At 38.6% G+C, this 26,466-nt stretch overlaps 3 protein-coding genes across 4 annotated transcripts; 2 read left to right on the top strand and 1 right to left on the bottom strand.

The window, feature by feature from the left end:
* Positions 1-30: 30 nt before the first annotated feature.
* Positions 31-7,540, bottom strand: LOC105430060 (endoplasmic reticulum metallopeptidase 1). The gene is made up of 14 exons (XM_011643390.2): positions 7,240-7,540; positions 6,447-7,002; positions 6,250-6,377; positions 6,049-6,180; positions 5,849-5,969; positions 5,464-5,763; positions 5,120-5,349; positions 4,786-4,966; positions 4,457-4,641; positions 4,207-4,362; positions 3,916-4,121; positions 3,729-3,841; positions 3,451-3,626; positions 31-3,366 (listed from the first exon to the last, which is right to left on the bottom strand). The coding sequence occupies exons 1-14, from the start codon at positions 7,240-7,242 to the stop codon at positions 3,202-3,204; spliced, it is 2,652 nt and encodes an 883-aa protein (XP_011641692.2). The 5' UTR covers positions 7,243-7,540; the 3' UTR covers positions 31-3,201.
* A 1,750-nt stretch (positions 7,541-9,290) lies between these two features.
* On the top strand, positions 9,291-11,080 carry Ttc1 (Tetratricopeptide repeat domain 1). Its single transcript, XM_011643389.3, has 5 exons — positions 9,291-9,308; positions 9,384-9,754; positions 9,846-10,022; positions 10,107-10,292; positions 10,737-11,080. Exons 2-5 carry the CDS (start codon positions 9,470-9,472, stop codon positions 10,914-10,916), a joined length of 828 nt encoding a protein of 275 aa, XP_011641691.2. The 5' UTR covers positions 9,291-9,308; positions 9,384-9,469; the 3' UTR covers positions 10,917-11,080.
* A 1,130-nt stretch (positions 11,081-12,210) lies between these two features.
* On the top strand, positions 12,211-26,387 carry LOC105430057 (putative sodium/potassium/calcium exchanger CG1090). Of its 2 annotated transcripts, XM_011643388.3 has the most exons (10): positions 12,211-12,930; positions 13,585-13,748; positions 17,369-17,809; positions 19,341-19,575; positions 19,874-19,986; positions 20,202-20,377; positions 20,446-20,672; positions 20,739-21,062; positions 21,133-21,366; positions 21,453-26,387. In XM_011643388.3, the coding sequence occupies exons 3-10, from the start codon at positions 17,378-17,380 to the stop codon at positions 21,650-21,652; spliced, it is 1,941 nt and encodes a 646-aa protein (XP_011641690.2). In that variant the 5' UTR covers positions 12,211-12,930; positions 13,585-13,748; positions 17,369-17,377; the 3' UTR covers positions 21,653-26,387. The 2 variants fall into 2 exon arrangements, with proteins under 2 accessions (XP_011641690.2, XP_011641689.2); XM_011643387.3 differs by lacking the exon at positions 13,585-13,748 and having other exon boundaries at positions 12,212-12,930.
* The last annotated feature ends 79 nt before the right edge of the window (positions 26,388-26,466 follow it).

Here is a 26,466-nt window from a genome sequence, read left to right as displayed (position 1 = left end):
AATAAAATTTCTCACTAAAAATAAAAGAAATTGCTATCAATATTAATTCTTTATTTCCTCTCTCATATATTCTCTTAATCATGTAACAACAATTGCCAAGTAACAATATTCGCAATATATGTATATCAGTAATTTAATAAAACGCAAGCAGGAACATACGCTTGTGTATAAATAAATTGGCGGAAGGGACGAAAAACAATATACATATCAATACGTATTAATATGCTCTGTTTATCGAACGTTAAATTCATCAAATTAAATCCCAGTCATTATGGTATTTTATCACTAACGTAAGATGCTGTCCTGCATACATAGGAACAAAAAACGAATTATAGGCAACTACAATTGTACACTCACTACGCAATGGATGGATCCTTTTCCTTTGGCCGGAATTTTGGCGTAAAACGAAGTTACTGAAGTACAAGTATCTGTATGATTTTCAGGCATGACGCCCATCGGGAACGATTGCACTCATTAATCTAGAATTCTCATTCGTCAGAACGGCGAAAATGGCGAGGCTTATAAAACTTCGTTTTACTCCTAATAATAAAATAAAGACCCTGTTAACAAGCGCCCTACATCTATTGCGCATTGTGATAATCGAGTAATCGTAATTACCGTCGCCTAAGCAATCACGGAACACATAAAAAGATATTTTCATGTAAGTAAAAAAAATAACGTGTAAATAAAAAAAAAAAGATAAAATAGGCGAATATAACTCGGATATAATTTGATTGCGATTTCAGGCCGTAATAAAGGCATAGGGATACTAAAAATCATCAAGTATCTCTTAAAACTTTGTGCACAATTAAGTAGAATCGCGAACGCAGATTTGTGCAATTGAGATTAACATTATCATTGGTTAAATATTTGCACTGTAGGCGAATTAATGAATAATTAAATAAAACAGCCACAGTTTAATACAGATGCATCGATTAATGCAAAAGTATTAGTAGTAGTAACTATATAACGTAAATTATACATAGAAAGAGAAACATAAGAGAAACAATTTGTGAGAACCTGCATACAAAAATATATTACATAAACATTCTTCAATATACTCTATAATAGAATTGTTTAAAGTCGCTTCATTAAAATCGCTTCACTAAAATCTTATGTTTTGACTACAGCCTTTTTTCCCGCGCTACTGTTATATTATATAAAACTATTTTAACATTTTTTTATAACGAATCACATTGTACTATTTATCACTAATATTCATAGACGATTTTCTGTCCGCGAAAGATTTCGACAAAATCTCTCTCGTAATATAACTATACTCATACTATACTATTTTGTCAAGCATTGTAAAGTAAACAATTCGATAAGTTATATGAGGTGGCATAACTTGTAGGCATAATTAATCAGCGACTATGGAATCATGAAAAAAATTCATTATATGAAGTGATAGTTTTTACGTTGCTTTTGCTAAATATAAAAAAAATAGATATTTTATAAATTAGCTTAAAGCTAAATTAGATTAAAGTAATTTTTGTATTCACTAAATGACGAAAGTGCTCGTTGTTCATTGGCAAGAATTTATATCAATTACGAATTGCGAAAAAGATGGAGAACAATACATTAAAGGAACTGGAACATTTGTTTTTAATCATGTGTAAGAATATAATGATATCTTCAAAATAATGATATCTTCATCATATTGTAAGTGCGTTATCGTGAAATAGATGTGCATGAAAATATTTACCTAAAGTGTCTTGAATGCAAGTAAAAAAAAAAAAGAATATTTTCATTGAGAGGAAAACTGTGTGGAGAAATAGAGAAGATGAGGATTTAAAAAGTCGCTGTTTACAACTGTGATAAAGAGATAAAGTAATTAGAAGATAGTGACTACATTGAACAATTAAAAATTATTAACTCATATCAGAAATATGTTTGTTAAATGTCAACTTTTCTGATATGCTATTAAAAATATGAATTATTTTTTCTTAGAACTAGGGAAAAGAGGAATGATATAGATTAATTATGAAGGATACGAAAAGCGAGCTCTCAAGATACTGATATTCATCAAGATTATTACATCCAAGGTGTAATCAAATAATCAGACTTGAGAATAGAGTGCAATGTGTATTAAGCATATCCTGGCATACGTGTGTGCGTGTATCTTCCTTTAAATTCGAAAATTTGTTCTCTTTCTTCTATTATACTAATTAAATATTATCGAAATATAAAACTTCTTTAAAATGCAAATTCGATTATCTTGTATCTCGAATAATTTTTTGTTCATCATATCTAAAGTAAGGTACGACGTAAATGTAAAGTATTATACACGCATGCTGCCATTTATATTGTCTGTTACATGAGAGGAATTTGGCGAATTTGTGAACGACAGCGTCAAATCTGTATCGAACAACAGACTTAGGCGATTAAACGGTGAACTATTGCATGTATGCAAGTTTTAAAATACTGAAGCACAAAATGGTCTACATACGTCGTAGACAGCACTTGCGTAACTTTTGTAGAATGTGTTCAATAATGCACACTAATATGGGCGCGCTAATCACGACCATTAATCTTGTTTGAAATGGCAATTTGAATTAGTACTGATAATTCAGCCAGTAAATTTGAAGCGTACCAAGAGAGCGTACGTCATCACAGTTTCTATATATTATACGTATAATAGAGTTTTAAATTTTGATAAAAGATTTTCTCTTATCGATATCTGTTCCACATAAAAATTATAAAATCGAAAGATAATGCATAGAATCAGTCTGAAGCTTATGATATGCAATATTATCATACGTATATTCTACGAAAAATAATCGTAGTTATCATCTTCGAAAGCGTTCAGACAAATATATTTTATATTATCTTTCAATATCTAATTTAGAGATATCTCTTTAAATCTGAAACAACGTCTTAGGCTAAGTTCGACATTGTCTTTATTAACGATAATATGCAAGTAAAAAATTCATATATAAACTCGGAACGGGAGCGTTTCTCCCGTTCTATTTTCTATCGTGTTTCTATCGTTTTTTGATACTTCTCGTAATATTGTAGGAAGTTGAAGACTAAATCTAAATATTCAAGCAATATTACATCACCATGGCATTAGGCTTCGTATTTTATCGTACTCCAAATAGTATTATTAGGCTTTTGTTAATTCATGAGAGATGATACGCCGTAGAACAATATTGCTTTATTCTAGTCACGTTTACCGCATCAATTGTCCTACTGTTCTCGTTATAGCTCCCACGATTTGTACGATGCTGTCCAGGGAGCGATAACGGTCCACGATGGAAACTGTGCCAAAAACTTCTTAAATCTTAGAGATCTTTGGTTTTCGCCGTGTAAGAAATGTCCGGCTAATGCGATCGATAAGCACGGTCCTTTTTGTATTGCAGATACCTAAACAAAAAATTCCACAAGTGATATTTTATAAATGTGTATACAAGGCGATGAAATATAGACTATGTTTACTATGTTACTTACGTTCAGTTTGATAGAAAATGTATATGGCACGCAATTTGAGGCACATGCGTAATAGATGAAGTAAGTTTCCCTGTCATTCCACATTGGACCTTGCAACGGTTTTCCATCGAGTATAGACCATTTTTCTAAATGAACACCTTTGTATGGAGACAACATTATACCTATGTGATCAGGGCCTAAAAATATTTCAAAGAATATTTAGACAAACGCGTATAAAGTATTTATAAGGAATAACGCGTAAGTGTTTATATGAACATAAACATTAATTAAAATCTTACCTGTAACATTAAAGGTAAAATTAACAATGTGCTGTTTTGCAGTCTTTGAAATTATCTCAAGATTTGTGGGAATATTTATAAGTGGAGCAGGTCCAGGTATCCAAGTAGTTTTCCTGTAAAAAAAAATATTCCTCAGTTCGCGCGTTTATCTTTAAATAATATATATTATCAATTCTGCGACACCTACCACAAGAAAGTTGTGACCGGCATTAAATATGGAAAACCACAGTATAATTCCTTTTCGCAATCCCTGACTGTTGGCATCGCGGCAGCTACTTCAGGTACTATTGATTCTATGCTGTGAGGACTATTCATATCTAAATCAACTAACCAATATCCCGCACCGGAATATCTCTCACTACCATCTGCATTATAATACTGACGTTGACTATGCTGCAAATCAACGATACAACAAATGTGATTCCACAATTATCTCCAATAAAATGGAAATTTCAGAAAAGAAAAGAAAAGGTGTTACCGCGATCATAAATCGTTCTGGAGCGGGCGACAACGGGTCACCGCTATAAGAAAATCCAAGTGGTGTTAAAATTAACACAGCAATAGCGATTAAGAAAATTCCAATGATTACGCTTGTAATTCGTTCTGCATTCTTTATTAGAAGCACTACTGGTAACTGAAAATGTTATGAGTTAAGACATTAAAAAAAGTTTGTACATATAGAGGCATCATATGTTATGTGAAAAAGATTAAAGCTATTAATATTTTACCGTAAAGCAAAATAATTGACAGAAAAATATCGACAACATGTTAGCCATTACAACTTCGGAATTAATACTGCCGCCGGATCGTCCCATTAGCGGGATGAAGAGGTAAAGAGCACCGAGAGTTAAGTAAAATGATTGTATGTAACACAAAGTCAATGGCCCCAATTGATACAAAAGCCACTTCCAGTCTACAAAATTCATAAAAGTGCGTTCAATCAAATATTAGAATAGTTTTGAAATAACTGACACAGAAAGTTATCAATATTAGCATATAAAAAAATTAGCATAAAAAAATAATAAAAATTTGTAGAAATTATTGCAAGCAATCTTACCTCTCCATTTACTGAAGAAATTGTGTCGCACAATATTTCCTACTGCTGGGATTAAAACCCAATGAAGCGGTATGAAGCCCGAACGTATTTCAAATAAGACGCATACAAAAAGAATCAACATCCATATCAAAGAATATGCGTCGCAGTACATGTGATACAAAGTCCATGCAGAATCAACTTCCTACAATCATAGATTAGTATTAACTAATTGTTGTGTCGTACGCTGTAAGAAGCTTTAAAGCTAGCTACCATGTCTACTAAATCTACTTGTTGATATCTAAACTGCAAATATATAAGAAATTTATTTCATTTTTTTTTCTTTTCTATTACTTACCTTTTTTTGTCTCGATCCAATATACAGGAACACAATCATCGACATAAAAATAGTTGGACAAACGTACAAGAAAAACAGCCACGCCGGTCTTGCGTACCAACTCATCACTTTTCCCAGCTTGGTCAGGATCAGGGCGATTAATGTACAAGTAAAGATAGATACCAGCCACGAAATGATGATCACACCAATGCACATCAGCACGTGCTTCATATACATCCATGTCTTAATATCTGTATCCGATAACGCAGATTCGATTGTATTACTCAGATTTGTTCGAAAAAATGAGTACCGATTTGAGGTCTACTGGCAGCCGGATCTAAATAATGATAATTATATATTCTTACTTCTACGTGCACTCTGCATATTCAAACGAATAGAGTACCCAGCTATAATTATACTGGCAATATTAATTGCAGTGGCAGTATATTGAGAACATCTAATAACGAATGCGCCCAGAACATCGAAAAACACGAGACTGCCACGTATCTCTTGCGTATCTGATAAATGATCTCCGAATATTATTCCTTGTGTCAAGGCAAGAATATTATCGCCGGTTCTTTGCAATGCGCCTAATGGTATCTGATCGACGTTATCGAATTTGGTGTGATACACGTAACCATTTTTCGACCATGCAAAGTCCAAGCCTGAAATTTTACAGATATGTTAATAAAGATTTCAATCACAACAATAAATTATCAAGACAGCTATGCTATGAGTTTCTGTACACACCAGAAATTTTTCCAAAGTCTCTAAATATTCGAAAATCTGTATCGCCAGGTACAATGCCACTCTCGAATATTTCTTGAGCTAATGATGATGCATAGGGATATGGTACAGATTTGGCATACACCTAACGAATAATACAATTACGAATGATAAAATTAATTTTAATGCTAACAAACAGAGAAGAGAACAGCTTGATAATGTACCTCAAGAATCCACGGATTGTGTGGTCCAGCTTGAAACAATAATTCACGACCGCCAGCGCCACATGCCTCTAAATTTATAAACATTCGAACTTCTTTTGCCCAGGGATGCTGTGTTATAAAGCCATGAGATCCCTACAAAATACATTGTTTATAGAACACATTATCTTAGCTCCATTGAGATAGGATATTAAATTAATATACCTGCAATAAATTTTCCTCTGCTCCATTGAATAAAAATATAATACTATGCTTCAATATTCTCGGACTTTGAGTGATAATCCGTAAAATTTCTAGCATTATGGCACAGCCGGCACCATCGTCAGAACCACCTGAAATTTTTCATACAGATGATAATGCATGTAGAAGAAACATATCACATATTATGTGTTAATTTTTACCTGGACTCTCTAGAAATGTATCGAAGTGACAGTTAAGCAGTAAGCTGTACATTGTAGGCCTGTGAGGTCCAACTCTGACAATAACATTTTGTACATTCTTATAGACGTTGGTCATGCCATCGAGAAACTTAAGTGGAAATGCACCGCTGTGCTTTGTAATATTCAGGAGAATCTTGTGATTCTCATGCGTCATTTTGATTATATTATCGATCGTTGTCGTTAGAAACTTAACAGCCAAGATTTCATTTTCGTAGCTGCCAGCGATACGAGGCCCGATCGAAGTGAGATTCACGACGTGATTGCGAGCTCGTTCCGCTACGAATCTTCCTGGATGCTGTCCCTCGGTGTCAATGGTAATCGGATCAGGCAGATTTCTTTCCAGGACGATTATAGTTAACGATACGAAGAGAAAGTACATGAGAACGATGATAAGATGCTGGGTCTTGTTTGGCAGTGCATCTTGCTTCCTCGAAGCGATTCTGTTCTCGTAAGGTAACTCGGCCGACGTTCTTCTCTTCGCCGTGTGCTGTCTCAGTCTCACCCCGTCCTTCTGAAACTGAAACGATGTGGTGTGTAAGCATGCATATATGCATGTAACAAGTACGCGATAATCACACTGCGTTTGCATAAGCATTGCGTTGCTGCATTTGCATTAGAACGTGGCGCGACAACAACACGTTCCGCGAACTTTTCTCGGATTCGTGAAAAAGAGAGGGAGAGGAAAAAAAAAAGAAATAAGAGATAGGAGCGAACTTTGCGCCCAAGTTTGCAACCGCTGAGCGGGACAACTCACCATTTTACGTGCGAAGGCGCTAATGACAGAAAAGGCACTTTACGACTGGCGGTCGCGCCGTCCAGCTTCACGATCGAGCTATTGCGTCAACGGGAACACCGGGTCACTCGGCCTGACTCTCGCACGCCGCATCGGGATGAAGCGTATAGCGCGCGTCGCACCGCATCGGGCACCCGCACACAAACACACGACAGCGAGAAGCTATCTCTCGTAACTCTCGCGCCTCTCTCGCTCGCGCGACAGAAACGTAGCGACGTGGCTGATCGGGCATATATATACCCGCATCCCCCACCCCTTCTTTCTATCTTTGTCCAACTCGCTCTGTCTTTCTCTCTCTCTCTCTCTCCCTCTCCTTCGTCGCTTTATCGATTGCCATTTCAAGTGGCTCAGTTTATCTTAGATGCGGAGTTTTTTCGAATATTAAATAATTTTTTGTCCCCGCGGAAAGAGCAAAAAAAAAAAGAAGTTTCAGCGAATGAAGTCCAATTACATTCTAATCCATTCTTTTTCTCTTCTTTTTACAATTAATTTACAATTAGTCTTCTCCCTTCTTTTCCCCCTTACTCTCTCTCTCTCTCTCTCTCTCTTTCTTTCTTTCTCTTTCTTTTAATTCGCGCCTTCGATGTCGCGCCAGCGATCGATCAATTATTTCTCATCACGCTGAAATATTTACTCGTGGATTGTATCGTGGGCACATATCTTTAGAATTCGCCCAGCGAATGTATCGAGAGGGGCCTTAATCTAAAGCAACCTAATCTAAAGCACGGTATCAGTACGACTTATCGTCGTATTTACACCGCGGCCTTGTTCGATGTAGTACCTTCGATACCGTGCATCATATTATTACCAATCAGCTACACTTAATTCATACGATTACAATGATTTATACGACGTACGAGTGGAATTAAGAGCGGCCGTCCCTGGATGCCTACGCGCTCGCACGACTTTTATTCCAGCAATTGGAAAAACATCGCCGACTGTTCCTTCTTTGTCATTATTTCATTCTTGCTTTCAAAATCCTGACGATGAGTTACGTAAGACGTAAGAAAACAATTTTAAAGTCAAAATAGTAAGATGACGTAAAATAATTGAATTTGTTAAACGTTAAATCGAATATTTCGTCTCTGTTTTGTATTTCTTTTTTATATGCCTTACAAGATATGTATGGGTAAAAATTATATAATGTTAAATTATTATTATAAAATATAAAATAAGAAATATAATCAGAAATATCAGATAAGCGAAAGATAAGCTAAGATCAGCGAGGCAAATTTTAGATTTATCTTTTTATCATCGATATAAAAGTATATGTTACGAAGCTTCATAAATAGTTTCAAAATTTCATATCGCCAAATCTAAATATTCCCAGTATATTTACGAAAGATATATATTTTTTGTAGCTGCACTCATATATTTTGCTCCTAAATGATGCAAATACGTAAAATAAAATATTGATGAAAAGAAAAGATAGGAACAAAAATTTAGCTACGAAAAACAAATTTATACGCTGACTCAATGCTATCCAACAGGAATATTTAAGTGCAAAAATGTGAAAAATATGCACACTTCAGTCGTTTAAAACATTTTATATATATATCATATTGAAAGAACGATAATAATGGTAATTCTTTTATCGACTGAGAAAAAAACAATGATTTCGCATTTTTATCAATTATTACGTTTTCATCATTGAACAATGTTATTTATAGCAGACTTTAACATGCAGAATAATGAATGACTGGCAATCATTCACAATGAGCTCCCACGCGATGCGATCGAGACATCAAACCACTTCTTTTCGATGAATTTCGGGATGCAGTTTATAAAATTATAAACTACCGACATTAAAAATTCTCCTGTAAATTTATTGCAGTTGAACTTTTTGTGCTTTTCACGTTTCCCTCTCTTTTTCATCAAATATTTTTCGTCACGTATCTCAATGTGAGTGCAAAAAGTGCAATGCGGTGCAGCTGAGAGAACGGGCTGGCGCATAAAATCGAGCGAAGTTGGTCAAGAATCGAACAATCTATCGATTAGCTCGCTCAACTCGGTGAACGTCAGGGCGAATCGTGAGCATGCGCAAGTTCACATGTACCTTTTTTTTCATTTCAAAACGATAATTTCAGGTTGTTTTCGTCACACAGCTGATGCGTGCACACACGCGCATCGAGACACATCGCATCGACTTGGCTTCCGTGGGATATTCATGCCGTCCGCTTGACGCCGAACGATGACGAGTACGAATGATAAGTCGCAAATTCAGTCCAACGAGGAGGTCATAGAGGAGCTCACTAGAGATCTAGAAAGTTCTTGCATCCGTGAGAATGGGGACCAGCGAGTGGATGGTGCTTCGGACGCGGACGCGCGATCGAGGGGTGTGCTCGAGAGTGACTCGTGGGATGTCGTCGATAAGGAGGACAATGACGATCAGGCGCAAAATACGGATCTTATAGAAGACGTGGATGAGGATCTCCTCAAGGATAGGGACCTGTTACTTACGGAAAGCGAACAGGAGGTGCGTTCGAGATGTTTCTGTGTAAAACACCTCGTCTGTAATCTTCCATGATCGTTTCCCCGCCATGTTATAATTTTTATCTGTCTTTCAGGCATTGAAGCATGAAGCGGAAAATTTAAAGCAAGCAGGCAACAATCTCTTCAAAAGTGGTGAATATGTACAGGCGATATCACAATATACAGAGGGATTGCGAACTTGTCCTTTAGTATATACTAAAGAAAGATCTATATTATATGCAAATAGAGCAGCAGCAAAAGTAAAGTGTCAGGTGATTGTCAAAAGCACTGACCTATTGACAAATATGATATTTATAGACATCTTAACATTGTTATCAAAAAATTATTGCTTTCAGTCAGAGAAAGATTCAGCTATATCCGATTGTACAAAAGCCATCGAATTAGATTCCAGCTATGTCAAAGCTTATATAAGAAGAGCGCAGTTGTATGAAGAAACAGAGAAATTAGATGAGGCATTAGAGGATTTCAAGAAAGTATTGACGTTTGATCCTAATCATACAGAGGCTAATCATGCTGTCAGGGTAATGTATTCAAAAGAAATGTAATGTATTCAAAATAATGTAATTTAAAAAAAAATTAATTTTTTAAATTTTGATAACAAAAATTAATTTTATGAGAAAACATATTTAAAGTTACAATATTCAATAATTATAAAAAATATATTTTACATAATACTTGTATACATAATTCAACATTGTTTTGATATAAGTTTATGACTTTGTTTTTTTTTTTTTATTTAATGAAAAATATATAAAGAAAATGATACAAATTTTTTTCTTTAAAATCTCTCAATTTTTATATTAATTTTAAAAATAACATTATTACAATAATTGCTTCAATGAAAAATAGAAGAATTAGAATGAGCAAAAATCTAAAATTACATTATGAATCAAGTTTTTTTGAAAAGAGCTATATAAATAGATTTCAAAAGCAGAATCATTCTTACAATTTCGCTTTCTTTCCAGAGATTACCTCCGTTAATCAATGAAAGAAATGAGAAGCTGAAGGCAGAAATGTTGGGCAAATTAAAAGATTTAGGGAACATGGTTTTAAAACCCTTCGGCCTTTCTACAAATAACTTCGAATTGCAAAAGGATCCCAACAGTGGCGGTTATTCCGTAAAATTTCATCAGAACCCCATGTAACAAGCTAGTTATATATTTTTTATTTATAAACTAAATTATAGATAAACTTTGTTCTTTATCTGTAAGAAATTAAGATATATTTATATATTCTACGCGAATCCTATTTTGTTCCTAAACTCTGTAATTAAATAGGTATTGATGAAATATTAACAACATAATCGAAATTATCTAAATTGTGAAAATCCTATTAACGTTTTAAGCTATTTTGATAACGCGTTATTTTTGAGACTGCTAAATTCGAGATATTTCTTTATTCGAGTTAACCGAAGCTTTAAAATGAACAACACATATTGTAAGTCGCAATGTTGAATACCCCGCTATATTTGGCATCGATGCTAAACCGGATATAGTCTATGGTTCAATAATACCAAGCTATGTCGCTATCGCCGATAATTTTAGCCACCGCTCTTTTATGAAAGAGTTGAATGACTTTGCAACTACAGGGACAAAGAACAACTTCGATTAATTGATAATTTAAAAAAACAAAATTACACAGTTAATGTCGTTATTATAACGTCTTTTAAGAGTAAAAATCTCAATGCTAAAAATGCAGTATCGAGATACTTCCTTTCAGATGACAATCATCAAATGAAATATTAGATAAATATTAATCCGAATGTTTTAATTACAATGAAAACTTGCTATGTAGAACGATATCTATTTATCGATATTTGAAAAATGATAGCATTACTTCTGTTTCTCTCCTCCCTCCTCCGTGAGCAAGTGCAACGAACGATGAGGAGGGTACGGAGGGATGGGCCAGTGACGTATTACGCGCAAGCGTCTCGACGTCACTGTCTATGGCACACGGAAGCGCCAGCGCCTCATCAGGGGGACAGAAAGTTGAACGAGAGAGATCGAGGAGGGATGAAAGCAAGTGCACAAAGCCGTCGCGATGCCGCGGATCAAAATCGGGGGCCGCGAGCTTTTAATTTTTCCGGGCGCCAATAAATCGCGCCTGGCTGATCTTATCGTTCGTGTATTATCAAATGTTGATTTTAATTTAATAAAAAAATTATGTTAAATCAATCAACAAAGCTTATCAGGGAAGAGATAACAATTTCCGCATGCGGAAATAACTGTTGCGTTTGAAGATAAAATAATGGAAACGATGAATTATGTGCAGACAATAATCATGCGAGAGGGCGGCGAGCGACTGCCCCCGGGCGAATGCTGATAACGTAAGGGGCACGGGTGGAGATACGGGCAAGAGCGCCGCGGCGCCGCGGCGTGTCGCCCGCGCGGTCGAGGGTGATGGTGAGAGCTCGCGAGGGGGAGAGGGAGGGGGGGTGAAGGCAGAAAGAGAGAGGGAGAGCTCTCGGAGTATGTTGGCGAACGTGAGAGGTAGGCAGAGAGATCGTACGTGATACACTTATACATTTACACGATGGTCGTGCGCCGAGACAGCGAGACCAGACCGCGACGACGACAGTGAGGGGGACGACGGCCGAGTCGCACAGCCGTGGAGTAAATACGTGTGCGCGGCACCGGGCTGTCCGGTTGATCCCGCTGGGAAACGCGCGATCGTAGACGGCGAGGGATCGACGGAACGTCGCCGTGACCACGACGACGACGACGACGACGACGACGACGACGACGACGACGACGGCGCCGGCGACGAGAGTGGTGGTGGCGGTGGCGGTGGTGACGGTGACGAGCTACTTTCCACTTTCGAATCGATAATTCGAGCGCGATCGTGGGCAGCGTGACGGATAAGAGAGAGGCTCCCCCGAATAAAGAGGAACCTTGGAAGAGTGACGCGGGTCAACCCTCTCCTCGCTGGTCTTCGCTCGCGTCTCCTCTTTCCGCGGATCACCCGACCGAGCGATAAGGGAGAGAGCTCACGGCACGAGAGGAGGAAAGCGGGCGCACGCTCGTCGCCACCCTCGTTTATTATCGGCGACGTGCTGTCTATATCCGGCGGCACACCGGCGTATACCCTCGGGTCTTCCGGCTGGTGGAGCGGTGCTAGCGAAACGTACGGCGAACGACGACGATGCACGGCGAAAAAGGGGTAAGCCGGATAACGAGCGCCGAGTGCCTACCGGATCGCGAGAGGAAATCGGGTCACCGATTCGTTATCAGTTTGTTATCGGAGCGAACGAGGCTCGCGAGGGATGGCGATCCTCTCGCCCGCCTCCTCGTTCCATCGACGTCGCGACCCGGCGTGTGAGAAAGCAATAGCTCGGGAGAAATCGAGGATCCGTGCTTCCTCGTCGAACGGAAGTTTCTTCGGTGCACGCAAACGGGAGATCCTCGTTTAACGACAAACGAGACTTACAAACGCCCGGATCCGCTCGTTTCGCCCGAATTCTCTCACGTTTTCCCTCGACGTTTCTAAAAATAGGGCAGTATTTCAACAGAAGATAAGAGACAATATATGTGTAAATATTTGTATTGCAAACGCATTGAAGTAAAGGAGAAATATTGCAAGCGCATTGAAGGATATAAGAAATATAACTGGGAGATCTCTCTTCCTCATGGATTACTCAGAATATTTAGAAAGATAAAAAGCGACAATGAATTTTCGAGTTTTTTTTTAATTTCGTTTGCGCGAGTTGAAAAACTTTTTTTAAGAGATTCATTTCGGATTTATTTAACAGCATGATTTGTTTAACAATAGTTACGCTCAAACCTACATGAAAACCTATTAAATGTTATGTTCTAGTTCATTTCCAAAATGAGAGAAGGAAATATACGATATGAATGAAAAGATAAACCCAGAATTACAAGGAGTTGCATGGAAAGAAAACCGCTTTTTTATTAAAGTGTCTAAAAATCTGACCTGATATAAATCTGAAAATAATTGCAGTCAGTCATCAAAATTATTACGTAAGGCGCTTAAGTATTATAATAATACTAATCATTTTTTATATTGTAGCAATAAAGCTGAACGTCCTACATAAATTTTCTGGTTAATGCGCTTACAGGCTCAACTAAATTATTTTTAGGTCCATATCTGCTCAAATTTTTACTTCAAAAGGTACAATAAGTTAGATACAACAAAAGATACAGCAAAAGTGTTTTTTCCGTATCAATTTTATGATATACTTTTTAGTAGTAAAAAAAAAGAAAGAGACTTCGGAGTCATAAACATTTAGAGTTTCTTATCGCTATTTGACAACTATGAAAATTTCCGTGAAGAGAATGGCTGTACAATATATGAACTTTATGCGAATAACATATATATGGAAAAAAACGGTTCTGCGAAAGTATCTAGAAATCCGACCAGATATAGACTAAAAATATTTTTGATGAACCATCAAAATTAAAATGTAGGACACTTAAGCATGATAATAATATTTAATATTTCAGCAATTAACTTGATTATTCTACGTAATTATTAGCTCAACAAAATTATTTTCAGTACAATTATTCTTTCCGCGTACAGAAAATAATTTTGCTGAAGGATCTAAAAATTTGGCCAGATACAGATCTGAAAAATAATAGGAATATAATGTTGATTCAACATTGGATGATGTCTTCGTTTCGTGAAAGTTACAGAAATATATAGATCCGCAGGATAATTTTGTTGAACCATTAAAATAATTATATAGGAAATTCTTTTCTCTCCGATGGATATTATCATTATTATGAACTCGTGCGATTAATATTTGCGGATATTAAACAATTTTGTGAAATTTATACGAAAGAAATTGGTTTCAAAGTGATTGATAGAATATAAAAAAAATTGTGCAGCTATGAATTATTATCATACTTAAATGTCTTATGTAAGTTTAATGGTCCAAAATTATTTTTTAGATATGTATTTGAATTTTTAAGTACTTTAATACAACTATTCTTTTCGTGTAAAAATATCTAGTAAAGCCCGATGACGCAACTTCCGCGAAAGAATGGCCGCAAAACGAAGTCATCCTGTATTGCATCAATGTTATATTTCTCACTACAATAATCTATATGTCGAGTCCAATTAGGATTTCGTAAAGAAACACGTACACTGCAAAAAACATCGTTAATTAATGTCACCTTTCCGTACTTGAAAGCTTTGCTGTAGGTGGATCGATTCCACGAATCATGTGCACGTGCATGTCTTTTCCGACAAAGATAGCGTCGTACTATTTCATTACGACCAGATATTTTTTTATATAAAAACGAGAGAAAGAGCGAGGAATCATATTGCACCTTTATATATTTCCCTTTGTGCATGGGGATTACAATTTCATTATAAAATATATCAGTTTCCGCGCAGATTTTTATTTCAATAGAGAGGCTTTTTATCGCAAAAGTTTGTTCCGATATAAAAAAAAATGATTCTCTGAATAAAAATTAAATGTAACTGTTCGTCTGTCTGACGTAATTAATAACGGGGATCGTCACAGATTTTTTCTATCTACTAATTCGTTATTACTATTGACTAATGGGGTACGAAATGCAAGCACTATATTATAATTATTTACAGAGCGTGATACAATAATCTCCATGTGCATTTATTTTCCCCGCATAAATTTCGCGAGACTGTTTAATCTGCGCAAATATTAATCGCATAAACAGTGACGTCCATCAGAGGGGAGAAAGGATTTATTTAACGGCTTATTCTTTCACACTCGAGCAAAGCTGATGAATGCCGCTTTAATCGCGTTAATCTAATTTCGAAAGTTATATTCACAGCAAGCGCGTTCGATTGTGCGGGTCGTATTGCGATAATTGTTCGTTATCCCATCGCCCTGTGTATACGGGGTGTGTCGGGAGGCAGCCGAACGCGGGGAGGGGGGGGGGAGGGGGGGATCGAGAACTTTCGAGAACGCGAAGTCCTGAACACGAGTGAAACGATCAGAAGGCCAAACAAAAGTTTCACCGTGTGATGGAGTTTCGTTTAATTTGAGATTCGATCGCGAATTGCGTCAGCGTCCAACGTGGCGCCGACCACTCGCCGACGATCCTCTTTTAATCCTCCCGGAAAAGAATTTCGTCCTTTCGACTGTGACGTGGGCGGGACACCCCGTATATGTGGGCGTCCATTAATTTCGCCGACGGCAATTAGACAATCCGATACCATTACGGCGCTCGAGTGCGCTTGTCACTTTTACCTTCTGAATACTCTGCGTATGCAGCATTTACGGGATTACATTTCCGACTCCTATCACATCCGGCTTTCCATCCCTCAGCTCGCACACTCGACGCCGGACGACTTTGATCCCTAATGAGTCATGTCCGTTACGATTGCGTAATGCGGCAAATTATCTTCGTGCGCGGCGCGCGAGATGGGAATAATCCCGAGGGCTCTCGGGTTCATCACCGGCTTCGGTCCGGCTTTAATTACGTCCACGAAAAACACCGTCCACCTTATTTCACGTGCAAATATCATCCGTAATTTATCCGTATATTTACGCGTCGCACCCCTGCGTTTATTAATTACATCGCGAATATCATAAATCCCGAAGTTGCAACGCGGTAAACATACGAGACATGTAACGCAATGTAATTTCGCACGGGGTGCAATTTTTTTCTCTTTTTTTTTTTTTTTTTTTTTTAATAACGACGCACGTCGATACGGACGATTATAACGAGAGGGATTTATTCGTTTATATGCGTGATCGAAAGGAAGATTTCATAGCCTCCGCCTCCGTAGAGCGTAGGTGCTTTTCTTCTTATAGGGATACAGTTTACGCATGCGAGAGAGACGAGTATCATCGATTTACCCAGTCGCGTTATATTTGATGACAGTAGATGCACACACGGACGATGGTGGTTTTTGTTGTTAGAAGCTCTATGTAAGATGCGCGCGCGCGCGCGCGCCCCCTCACACGTTCAGACGCGGCGCCTTTCTATACGTTCTCTCCACGTACATCCTCGTGTGTGACGCCCACGCGATTCCCATAAGCTGGTGTACACGCGACATCGATAATCGTAATGAATGCGGCATACAGTTTTCTAAACACGGCCACGCCAGATCTGGCTTGAAAACATGCCATTTAAAGGGGACGTCGATAAGCCGAGCCGAGGCGATGTAAAGACCGCCGCCCTCCTCGTGCTCCCCTTCGTCGTCGTTTTTCCCCGTCGCAGGGGGGGGGGAACGCCGAATAAAGCCGGCCGTAAAGTCGGCGCTCTCGTGCGCGAGGGGTTGTTGTTCCACGCGACGGAGCGTCGCATTGTCGAAGGCCGTTCGTCGTGTCGAAGGTCCTCGTAACGCGAGTAACCCGACTTTGTGACTTGGAAAGCTTACGACCGATACCGATCTCTAAATTGCTCCCCCATTCGCTTTGATATAGGGCTCGTTTCTCCCCTAATTGCCTCGAAGATCTCGGCGAGCATGTGAGAGAAAAAAAAGAAAAGAAGAAAGAGACAGAGTAGGATTGATGTCGGAGAGATAATAGTTGAGACGTGCTTGGATAAGCCCTAATTCACAGTAATCCAGATACGCGCGGCGTAATGAAGAAAGAGAGCAGGTGAAGAGAGGGACGTTAATCTTAAACGGTGCTGATTCGTTTCAGTTGCAGACAATGAGATGCAGACCGCGTAATCTGCAGGCGCGTCGCAGAAGGTGGCCTTTGCGACTGGGTCTCTTCCTGATCTACGTCCTCGTGCAATATGTCTCCTCCACGAAAGTTCCTCCCACATCGTCCGAGATGACGATGACGGTGCTGTCTTCGAGCTCCACGCAATCCGAGGCGGATATAACGTCGGCACCTATGATACCTTCGATTGCCGCTGAGGAGGAAAAGCAGACGGTAGAGGAACCATTGACGGTTTCGTCGGTTGCCGGGGAGAGGAAGAAAACGGGCCACGCGGAGAGATCGAAAACTGAGACGAAAGGACATTCGACAACCGAGAAAACAGGAAATATGCAAAATCAGGCTAAGGAAATCAAAGTCAAGGGGGAAATCGAAGCACCTCAAAGGCACGATCGAAACAGCACCACCACAATGAGTACTGCAAGTATCTATGATAATATATTTATTAGTTAAATTTTTTGCAAAACGTTAGATGTTAAATAAAAATGATAATTTTAGATCAAATTTTAGGTAAAAAATTTTATATTTCTTATTCGTGATAAATACAATCTTTTTTTCTGCGCATAACAGATCGATAATATAAAAAAGATCTAAATTTGACTTTACATGGAACGGAAAAAACAATTTTGCTAGTTTAAAATTTAATCAGATACAGATCTGAAAATAATTTTGTTAAACAATCAAAACTGTTTATTTAAACTATGTTTACTATCTGAGATCGTCAAAAATGGTATGATATTTTTTAGCATTTTCAGAATTAATACTCCATTTCAAAATGTAATAAATTTGCACAATTAATTGATACGAATAATTAATAATGCGTTTAATGAAATGAAACAAAATAGAAAAAAATTAAATTAAATTAAATTAAAGAAAATTGTAGAAAAAGATAAATAAAAAATTAATAAGAAAAATTTATAGAGTAATAAATTTGATTTTTTGACAACACAAGATTGATTACTGTCAAAACCTGTGGATATTTTGAAATAGAGTTTTGGCTATTAAAATCTTGAACATTCTGTATAAAATTATGGAAAATATTAAAATTGATTGTAAAAATATCAAAAGCTTTTACAGCATTATTATAATTTTGTAGCTTTCAACGCTCAATATAATTATTTTTAATATTTATTCTAATAAAATTATTTTTAAAACTGTATCTGAGTATCAAATTTTTAGATATTTCAGCAAACTATTTTTTCATGTAGATATAATTAAATCACACGCGATAAAAATAAAGTGTGAATAAAAATACTGGATGAAAAATACTGAGACCAAACTTAAATTCAACCACAATCGAAAATGAAAATACAACATTAAAATCAAGTAGTAGAAAATAAAGTACTTTGTTCATATAGATTGCCTAATTCTAATAAATAGATCTGCAAAATGCGTACAAATCTTATGGATTTGTCTTTATGGATTTGTAAGACTTACGACCGATAGAAACGACGGCACAATGGAAGCACAATAAAATTTAACAAAATGTAACGGCAAATTGACCGTAAAAATCGAGCAAAGACTCGCAATTATTTCGATAAAATCTAACGTGCATATTCTAACGAGATACCGCGTATATCGCGGCTCAGGTGGATGGTAACATCTTAAAAAAAAAAAAAAAACAAGACTGGAGGCCATCACTCGGATCAAGATCAAGATACGTGATACGCGATGCATGTAGCGCGGGGGTTGCATAACACCTGCGTCAAGGCGTGATGCATTTAAACACCATCGCTATAGATTAACACGTTGACGTTACAATGATTTTATAATCATGACATTTACACATAATGACTTTATTATCAGTCGTCATGCCAGCAATATAGTTCTACAAAAAATATTGATAATAATATGATCTATAAAAAATAAAGTTCGATCATTTAGAATTACAAGCAAACGATCAATATTAATAATAAATATCCTTTTTTTTTTTTTTCTTTCGCTTTAATAGGTCAGTTCGACCACTCAAATGACTACAACGAGATACCCATACCCCACCGTGAGACCGCGAAGAACCAATTGTTCGGCGCCCGCTATAGAGCAATTTCCACGGCCGTTTATGGGCCCCCAAACTAGGAAACACGGCGGGCTCATACTTCACATCCTCGTTGCTATCTACACGTTCCTAGGCCTCGCGATCGTCTGCGATGATTACTTCGTCTCGAGCCTGGATAGAATCTGCGAAGGTGAGACAGAGCTCGCCATGAAAATCGTCCCCTAGCAAACCCCGTGAAATCGATAATCTCGCAACCCGTGTCAGATTACAGTGTTACGCGTGGATGGTTTTACACAAGAAGATTATATTTCACGGGTTCCGCCGTGATATTTGTTATTAAGGGACAAATATCTCGACTTACTTTTTTCAATAAAAGTGGAAGATCGGTTTTTCATTATATGTCACGTCCTGACATCCGACGCGTCTACTTCGAAGCGGAAGGGATAATCCTCATGATTTTATTTTATATTATTCTTTGTCGTTTTCAGAATTAAGATTATCGCCCGATGTCGCCGGTGCCACCTTCATGGCAGCCGGTTCTTCCGCGCCCGAACTGGCCACGGTCATCATCGGCGTGTTCTTCGCCAAGGACGATATCGGAGTGAGTATCACGATTACAATCGCGGTTGCTTAATTACACATCTCGCACGCTTCACTGCATGCGTTAAACATCGCGAAAATCGTCGTTATCGCGCGCGAGCAAATTATTCGTTTCTTTTTAATCACGAGGGAGTAGCCGTTATCGCGTTGCGTGGATCTAAGCTCACGTTCGATGGCAAATCAAACGCTATATAATTCTTTTTGTATACATTTCAGGTCAGCGGCGTTATCGGCAGCGCTGTTTTCAATATAATGTTCGTTATATCGATCTGCGGGTTATGCTCCGCGACGGCCTCCAAGTTGAACTGGTGGCCTCTCTGTCGAGATTGTTTTTTCTACGCCATCTCGATCCTCGTAATGCTCGGTACCATTTACAACGAGTCCATATCCTGGTGAGCATCGCTACAATTAAATTGGAAATCGATGCGGGCAGACATAAAATATAGAATGATAATTTCAGGATGGAATCTCTTTTCATGTTAATTATGTACGCGGTCTATTGTGTGGCGCTCTCGTTCAACGTTAAACTGGAACGTTGGGCGAAATCGTACAACATTCCGTTCCTGCCAAAAGATGACGAACCTGCTGAGGAGAGTGCCCTGGTAAGCTACAGATCCTTACAGGAGGATCGATTATCCTACACCGGTCCTAATTCGCCAATTACCGAGCAGATGAAAAATCAAGAAGGTAATCGGATGATCTGATATATTCGTATCTTCCATAGTAGAGATCTGATTGTTTGTCTTTCATCAGGAAACGGGATTCAAGAAACAACTGAGCAACAGCAACAGCAGCAGCAGCAACAGCAACAGCCAGTGGCATCGAGACAACCTGAATATTACAAAGCGAAAGAGCCCGATCCCAACGAGGTGTCGCCCCTCGTGATGCCGACAGACGGTAGCAAATGGACCTTATTCACCTGGGGCCTCGTGTACCCCATTCACTTTTTGTGTCGGGCGACGATGCCGGATTGCCGGCAAGAAAAGTGGCGAAGCTGGTACCCCTTCACGTTCTGCATATCGATGATATGGATCAGTTTCTACAGCTACATAATGGTGTGGATGATTACGATCATAGGTAAAACTATCATTCGAATTGCGCTCAATCATGAGCGAATAGAGCCATTTTAGTTGGGCGACTTTTTTAGGTAATACTCTGGGCATTCCCGACACCGTGATGGGGTTGACTTTCGTCGCCGCTGGTGTGAGCGTGCCGGATGCTCTTTCCTCGCTGGCAGTCATCAAAGAGGGTCTCGGTGACATGGCGGTTAGTAACGCTGTAGGCAGCAATGTCTTCGATATTCTGGTATGCCTCGGTCTTCCGTGGTTCATACAGACTGCTATGATACAGCCCGGCTCGCATGTAAATGTCACCAGCAGAGGTAGATATATCTGTCCACTTTTTAATCTCTATAAAATGTACATAACTTATTTTTTCATATTACTTTATATATCTCATTCTTATCAGGTTTGACGTATTCCACCGTTTCTTTGCTATCAACGGTGTTATTCCTGGTTCTGGCGACACACTTCAACGGCTGGAAGCTAGATCGACGATATGGTGTGGTTCTGATGGTCTGGTACTTGATATTCATCGTGTTCGCGTCGCTCTATGAGCTCAACGTCTTTGGCAAGATGAATCCGCCAGTATGCCCCAGCGAGTTCTAATGCAAAAACGCCTCGTTCGTTTCCGACCTTTGCTTTGCTCAAACGCGAAACGATCGTCCGGAGCAAGAGTCGTCGTCCCGGCCGATTGGCTCGCGAACGATGATGCGCGCACGGTCGTAGATCATCGTAAACGCTCAGTGACCTCGTTCGAACGTCTCTTTCCCCTTCTTCTTCTTCCTATTCGAAGACAGCGACAGAAGAGCTTAGAAGCTAGCTGCATGTTGGAGGAAAAGCACGATTTTTAGCTTGTTGTGGAATTGAAGCAACACTGAGGTTTTAGATAACAATGAAGGGCTTGTGTTGAGCTTTCTTTCTTTCTAGGCTGTTGTAGATAATCTAGACAATACGTGCTCGTGCGTGAGTACACAGGCATTGTATCCTATTGGTGCTATCGAAAGTGACGAAAGAGTATTTTGCTTGCTTCCGTTCGACTAACAAGTCCTGGTCGATTTCTTACAATCGAGTGAAAGTACAGGAAGTTTATGAATTTTTCCCGAGCAACTAGATACAAGTTTTCGAACGGACAATATTATTGCCAGTATTAAAGTGTAATTATTATTCGAGTTTATTGTCGGTATCGGCAATTATTCGCGCTAAACTCAGAGATCGGCATCAAATCGTTTGTTGCAAAGTTTCAAAGTTTTCGAATCTTAACTCTTAGCCACAGACTTCGCGCGAGATTTGTTCGAATTGATATAGAAAAGAAGATAATATGTGATACGTTTTATAATCAGCCATATCGCGCAAATGCCTGAGTACCATGGAAGGAATGCGTCTTGACAATTAATCGTTTTATATCCTATATAACGTTAGAAGGTAAAAAGATCTAGTAGAGATACGGCTTGTTAGAGTAGACTTTAGGAGCGTTATATATCTGCGGCTAAATGTTAAGACTGTTAACGGTGCTGTGCGAATCATTGGTAATCTATATCACGACTATGGAACTGTGTTAAGAACATGAAATATTCGACAAGAGAGCGGGCAAGGGAGTTCTCTCTGGGATTGTCATCGTAACGTTAAGCGCGATCCTTACATTAACGTGATTACACGATTTCGAAATACGACACATCTATTTGTATATTTTTTAAATATTTTTTATATTTTTTTAATATTTAATATTTTTTAAATTTTCTATCGCGATACGAAGCGCGACGTAAGACGTGCTAATGGTCGAGAAAAGAGAAAGTATTTTCGCGCACTTCTCAAGACACGAGACATAGAATTCGTACAGGCGATTATAGTTTAATCCTGGTTTCGTTGAGATGCTCTTGCCGCCATTTATGACCGAAAACGAAACTTCGCGAGATCAAAGGAAATCCCTCGTTAGCGTGAGTGTAAACGTAAAATCATTTTTTCGAAAAAAGAAAAAAGAGCAAAAAGGGAAAAAACACGAGAAAGAAAATGCCTCGAAGAGCCGTACGAAGAGTAAGCTGAACGAATTATTCCCGAGTGACCGAGATTAAACTCGAATTCTCCGAAGCGAGAACGCGCGGAAAATTTACGAGAACGATGGAGCAAGCGAAATTTCATTCGTGACTAAATGAGATGGCGGAAGAAAAGAGGAGGGAGAGGGAAAATTGATTCTCCACGAGGGCGAACGAGCGCTGAAAGTGACAATAATTAACGCAGCCTTATCCGATGAAAGTATCTACAGTACTATTATACTGCGCGTTCCTTGAGACCGATTCGCGAGAGGGTCACTTGTAAATCGATGGATGAACAAGAGGGATCTCCACCCACGGTATAATCGGCTCGGTATACCTCCGCTTCCGGGATCCTTTGATCTTTCGAGCGCGCCGGAATCGGTATCGATGACGAGCCACGGAATCGCGCGATGGAATTCCCGCAGGAGTCGCAAGGAATCGCGGGGGGGCATCGAAATTAAGAAGAAGAATCAATCATCCGTACTTGATACTTTTAAATCATTTTGTTCGAAAACCGAAAAAATGATTGAAGCAATTATAGTAATATACAAATTAAAACTTTAATAACATATAGCAATCAAATATACGATGGAGATATTAAAAAATGAAGATATTAGGAGATAATTAGATAAAACACGAATTTAATTGATAAAACAAATAATTTGAGTTGATAAGAAAAGTGGGTAGTCAGGGTTTTTATAAAAAATTTTCTTTTATATATTTAATTTTTTTTATTTTTATATATATATTTAAGAATCCTGCGAGTATTCTGTCGCTGTATAGTTTGTTGGGCTGCATCTTTAATCGGCTGTTTCCTTAATCGGATGATCGCGGGTTTAACGCGATCTAAGAAGAAATCACAAGGATCGCGCAGACGCTTTAGTGTGATTATATATAAATTTAGCATACATATATTATATATAATATAACGCGAAGAGACTTAGATCGTAATGACTATCGTTCAACGTGTTTGTTCATTTGTCCGTTATTGTTAGCGCCTTAGAGCGATGAGAATTTACGCATATGAATATTATTATATACATATATTTGCGTCGCGATGCGTTCGGTACCGACGATAGGGTAGACGATGCACTTCGGTAGAGGCTGCTTTGTTCAGTCTGCGACCGAGACGAGACCGAGAGCGTGGCCAGACGCGATCGCCTCGGTGTCGGGCGCATCGACGCACGGCTTCCAGGATTTAGGAAGCGCCGGACGACAGTAAAAGGCGCCTTAGAAAACTTAATTAAAGCGGACCAGTCTCGCCGTCGATTTTTCGCGGGCGATCCGTACCGCGGTGTCGATCGCATAATTCGAGGAGGTACATCGAACCTCGTGGACGAACCTTGTTCGCGGATGGAGAAGCGAAGGATGGATCGTCAGGGGCGCGTTTAGGGAACGTCGCAAACCTTTTCGGACTTCCAATTCATTTGGAGAACGCACCGTGGTGTGTCCTCGGACTTCACGAATGACGATAAATTAACGACCGTCAGAAGTTCAGTCGAGTTTCGTAGAGAAATTTTTTAGATTAGCGAGAACAACGACGTCCGGACACCGCCCCTGGACGAGGAAAACCGCGCAAGGACTCCGCGGGTCCGCATCTCGAGCATCAACGAATGGAACGTTAAGATCTATAAAGTTTATTAGGGATCTATCCATTTAATCCCCATCAGCAACTTTCTACCGTGCACTCCTCCCCCACCCCTTGTCGGCTAAACGTCAACGATCGCTCGGGGAACCGGTGTTGTTTAATAGAGTCAATTCACCTGTGGCAATTATTAGTAGTAATTAGAAAAGCGTAGGGGAGAGAGGACGCGTCCCTTTCCCCACCCCTCCCCTCCCCATTTCCCATTTCTCGGGACGCGTCCAAACGTCGATCAATTCGAGGGTGTCCTTAATAGCGTGTAATCGAAGTCAATAACATACCTTTTAGATGTCTCTCGTGTAATTGTAGTTCCATGAATCGCCCGTCCTTCATGATGTTCCCATTACCTTCAGCGGTTCCCAGAGGATCGCATCGGGGAGGCCGACGATGTATATCCTATCACATACGCGCGCGCGCACATACACATACACATTATACACACAATCTAAAACACTTGTACAAAACGCTGCAGGCAACATTAACGATATGCAAAATGCGAAGGTATAACAGAGCGTCCTATGTAGCGGAGATCAAACTTCATCATGTTGTTGATCTACCGGGGATATAATATGTAGATTTTATATCACGATATTGTGTACTTAGATTATATATTATCGATTATGTATATACAGATATATATATATACACACATATATGTATGTATGTATGTATGTATATAGATATATATTATTTGATTAAGTTTATACAGCTATCTCTTCTCTACCTGCAGTATTATCCCAGTCTTCGTCGCGTACGTCGAATACGTTTGTACCTGTTGAATTGCGAGAAAGAGAGAGAAAAAAATTGAATTTTTTTCTGTTATTCTCAACATCTCGCTTTGCATTTCAATTCCGTTCTCCTCTTCGCAGGATGCAATGGCAGACGCAGCCGGCGGTGGCAGTCGCCGAAAGTATCGTAATATAACGAGACACACACTTTATAGATACCTAAGACATAAAAAAAAGAACTGCATACAACGTGAGGAAAGTAGACATACAACGAATACAACGACATCGGCTGCCGCTGGAGAAGCGATAGCCACGCTGTTTCGCTCGTACCTCTTCTTCAGCCGTCAAGCCAAATTTCCTAATTTTCTTCTCCCTTGTCGTGCCATTTGCGTGTTTTGTCGTACAAAGTGCAGAAAAATGGTTTATCGGAATCTCCGATCTATGTCTTTTGCCATCGTTACTCAAGTTTCCAGAAGTATCCTAACGCGTCAATATATATATAAAAATATCTAGTCATAGCTTATTACAGCGTTATGTACATAATTGTTCTACCAATGTCACATATATAAAGATATATATATAAGTATTATATATATATATATTAGTATTATATATATATTTATAGATCTAAATATATAAATTATATATATATACACATTTGGCAATTATATATACATATATATGTATGTATGTATATTATGAGTACACGCGTAGCAAATGCAAAGAAAGAGCCTAAAGTACATATATATCTATATATATATATTACATATACATAATGAATTTATGCGCCACCTTTCATCGCAAGGAGAGCTGTATGTATCGAACGGAAACAGAATTTAATATTACACATACCTTGTTTAGCTTGACAGCGGAAAGGAGGTAGTAATGTACTCTAATGTACTTAAAACGTTTCAACAATAAAGCTATTGCTACCAATTAAATCTTGACCTTGAGAGAGACGAATTGCTAATCTTAGCTGTAATAATTTTGAAATTCGCGAGTAAGAAATAATGCCAGATT

The sequence above is a fragment of the Pogonomyrmex barbatus genome, unplaced genomic scaffold, assembly GCF_055798465.1.
Source record: "Pogonomyrmex barbatus isolate J1 unplaced genomic scaffold, ASM5579846v1 scaffold1, whole genome shotgun sequence".
In the NCBI taxonomy this organism is placed as follows: Eukaryota; Metazoa; Arthropoda; class Insecta; order Hymenoptera; family Formicidae; genus Pogonomyrmex; species Pogonomyrmex barbatus.
The sequence above is the reverse complement of the archived record's forward strand: the minus strand, read 5'-3'. Positions and strand labels throughout refer to the sequence as shown.

What these genes read in the sequence shown, in the direction of transcription:
- LOC105430057 (XM_011643387.3), top strand. An exon ending in GCAGATGAAAAATCAAGAAG is followed by an intron (nt 20,673 to 20,738) that starts GTAATCGGATGA and finishes GTCTTTCATCAG; the next exon opens with GAAACGGGATTCAAGAAACA. An exon ending in GTGGATGATTACGATCATAG is followed by an intron (nt 21,063 to 21,132) that starts GTAAAACTATCA and finishes CGACTTTTTTAG; the next exon opens with GTAATACTCTGGGCATTCCC.
- LOC105430060 (XM_011643390.2), bottom strand. An exon ending in CAGAACGATTTATGATCGCG is followed by an intron (nt 4,122 to 4,206) that starts GTAACACCTTTT and finishes GTTGATTTGCAG; the next exon opens with CATAGTCAACGTCAGTATTA. An exon ending in CATTTTCTATCAAACTGAAC is followed by an intron (nt 3,367 to 3,450) that starts GTAAGTAACATA and finishes TTTTTTGTTTAG; the next exon opens with GTATCTGCAATACAAAAAGG.
- Ttc1 (XM_011643389.3), top strand. Translation starts at nt 9,470, where the DNA reads ATGACGAGTACGAATGATAAGTCGCAAATTCAGTCCAACGAGGAGGTC. An exon ending in TTACGGAAAGCGAACAGGAG is followed by an intron (nt 9,755 to 9,845) that starts GTGCGTTCGAGA and finishes TCTGTCTTTCAG; the next exon opens with GCATTGAAGCATGAAGCGGA. An exon ending in AGGCTAATCATGCTGTCAGG is followed by an intron (nt 10,293 to 10,736) that starts GTAATGTATTCA and finishes CTTTCTTTCCAG; the next exon opens with AGATTACCTCCGTTAATCAA.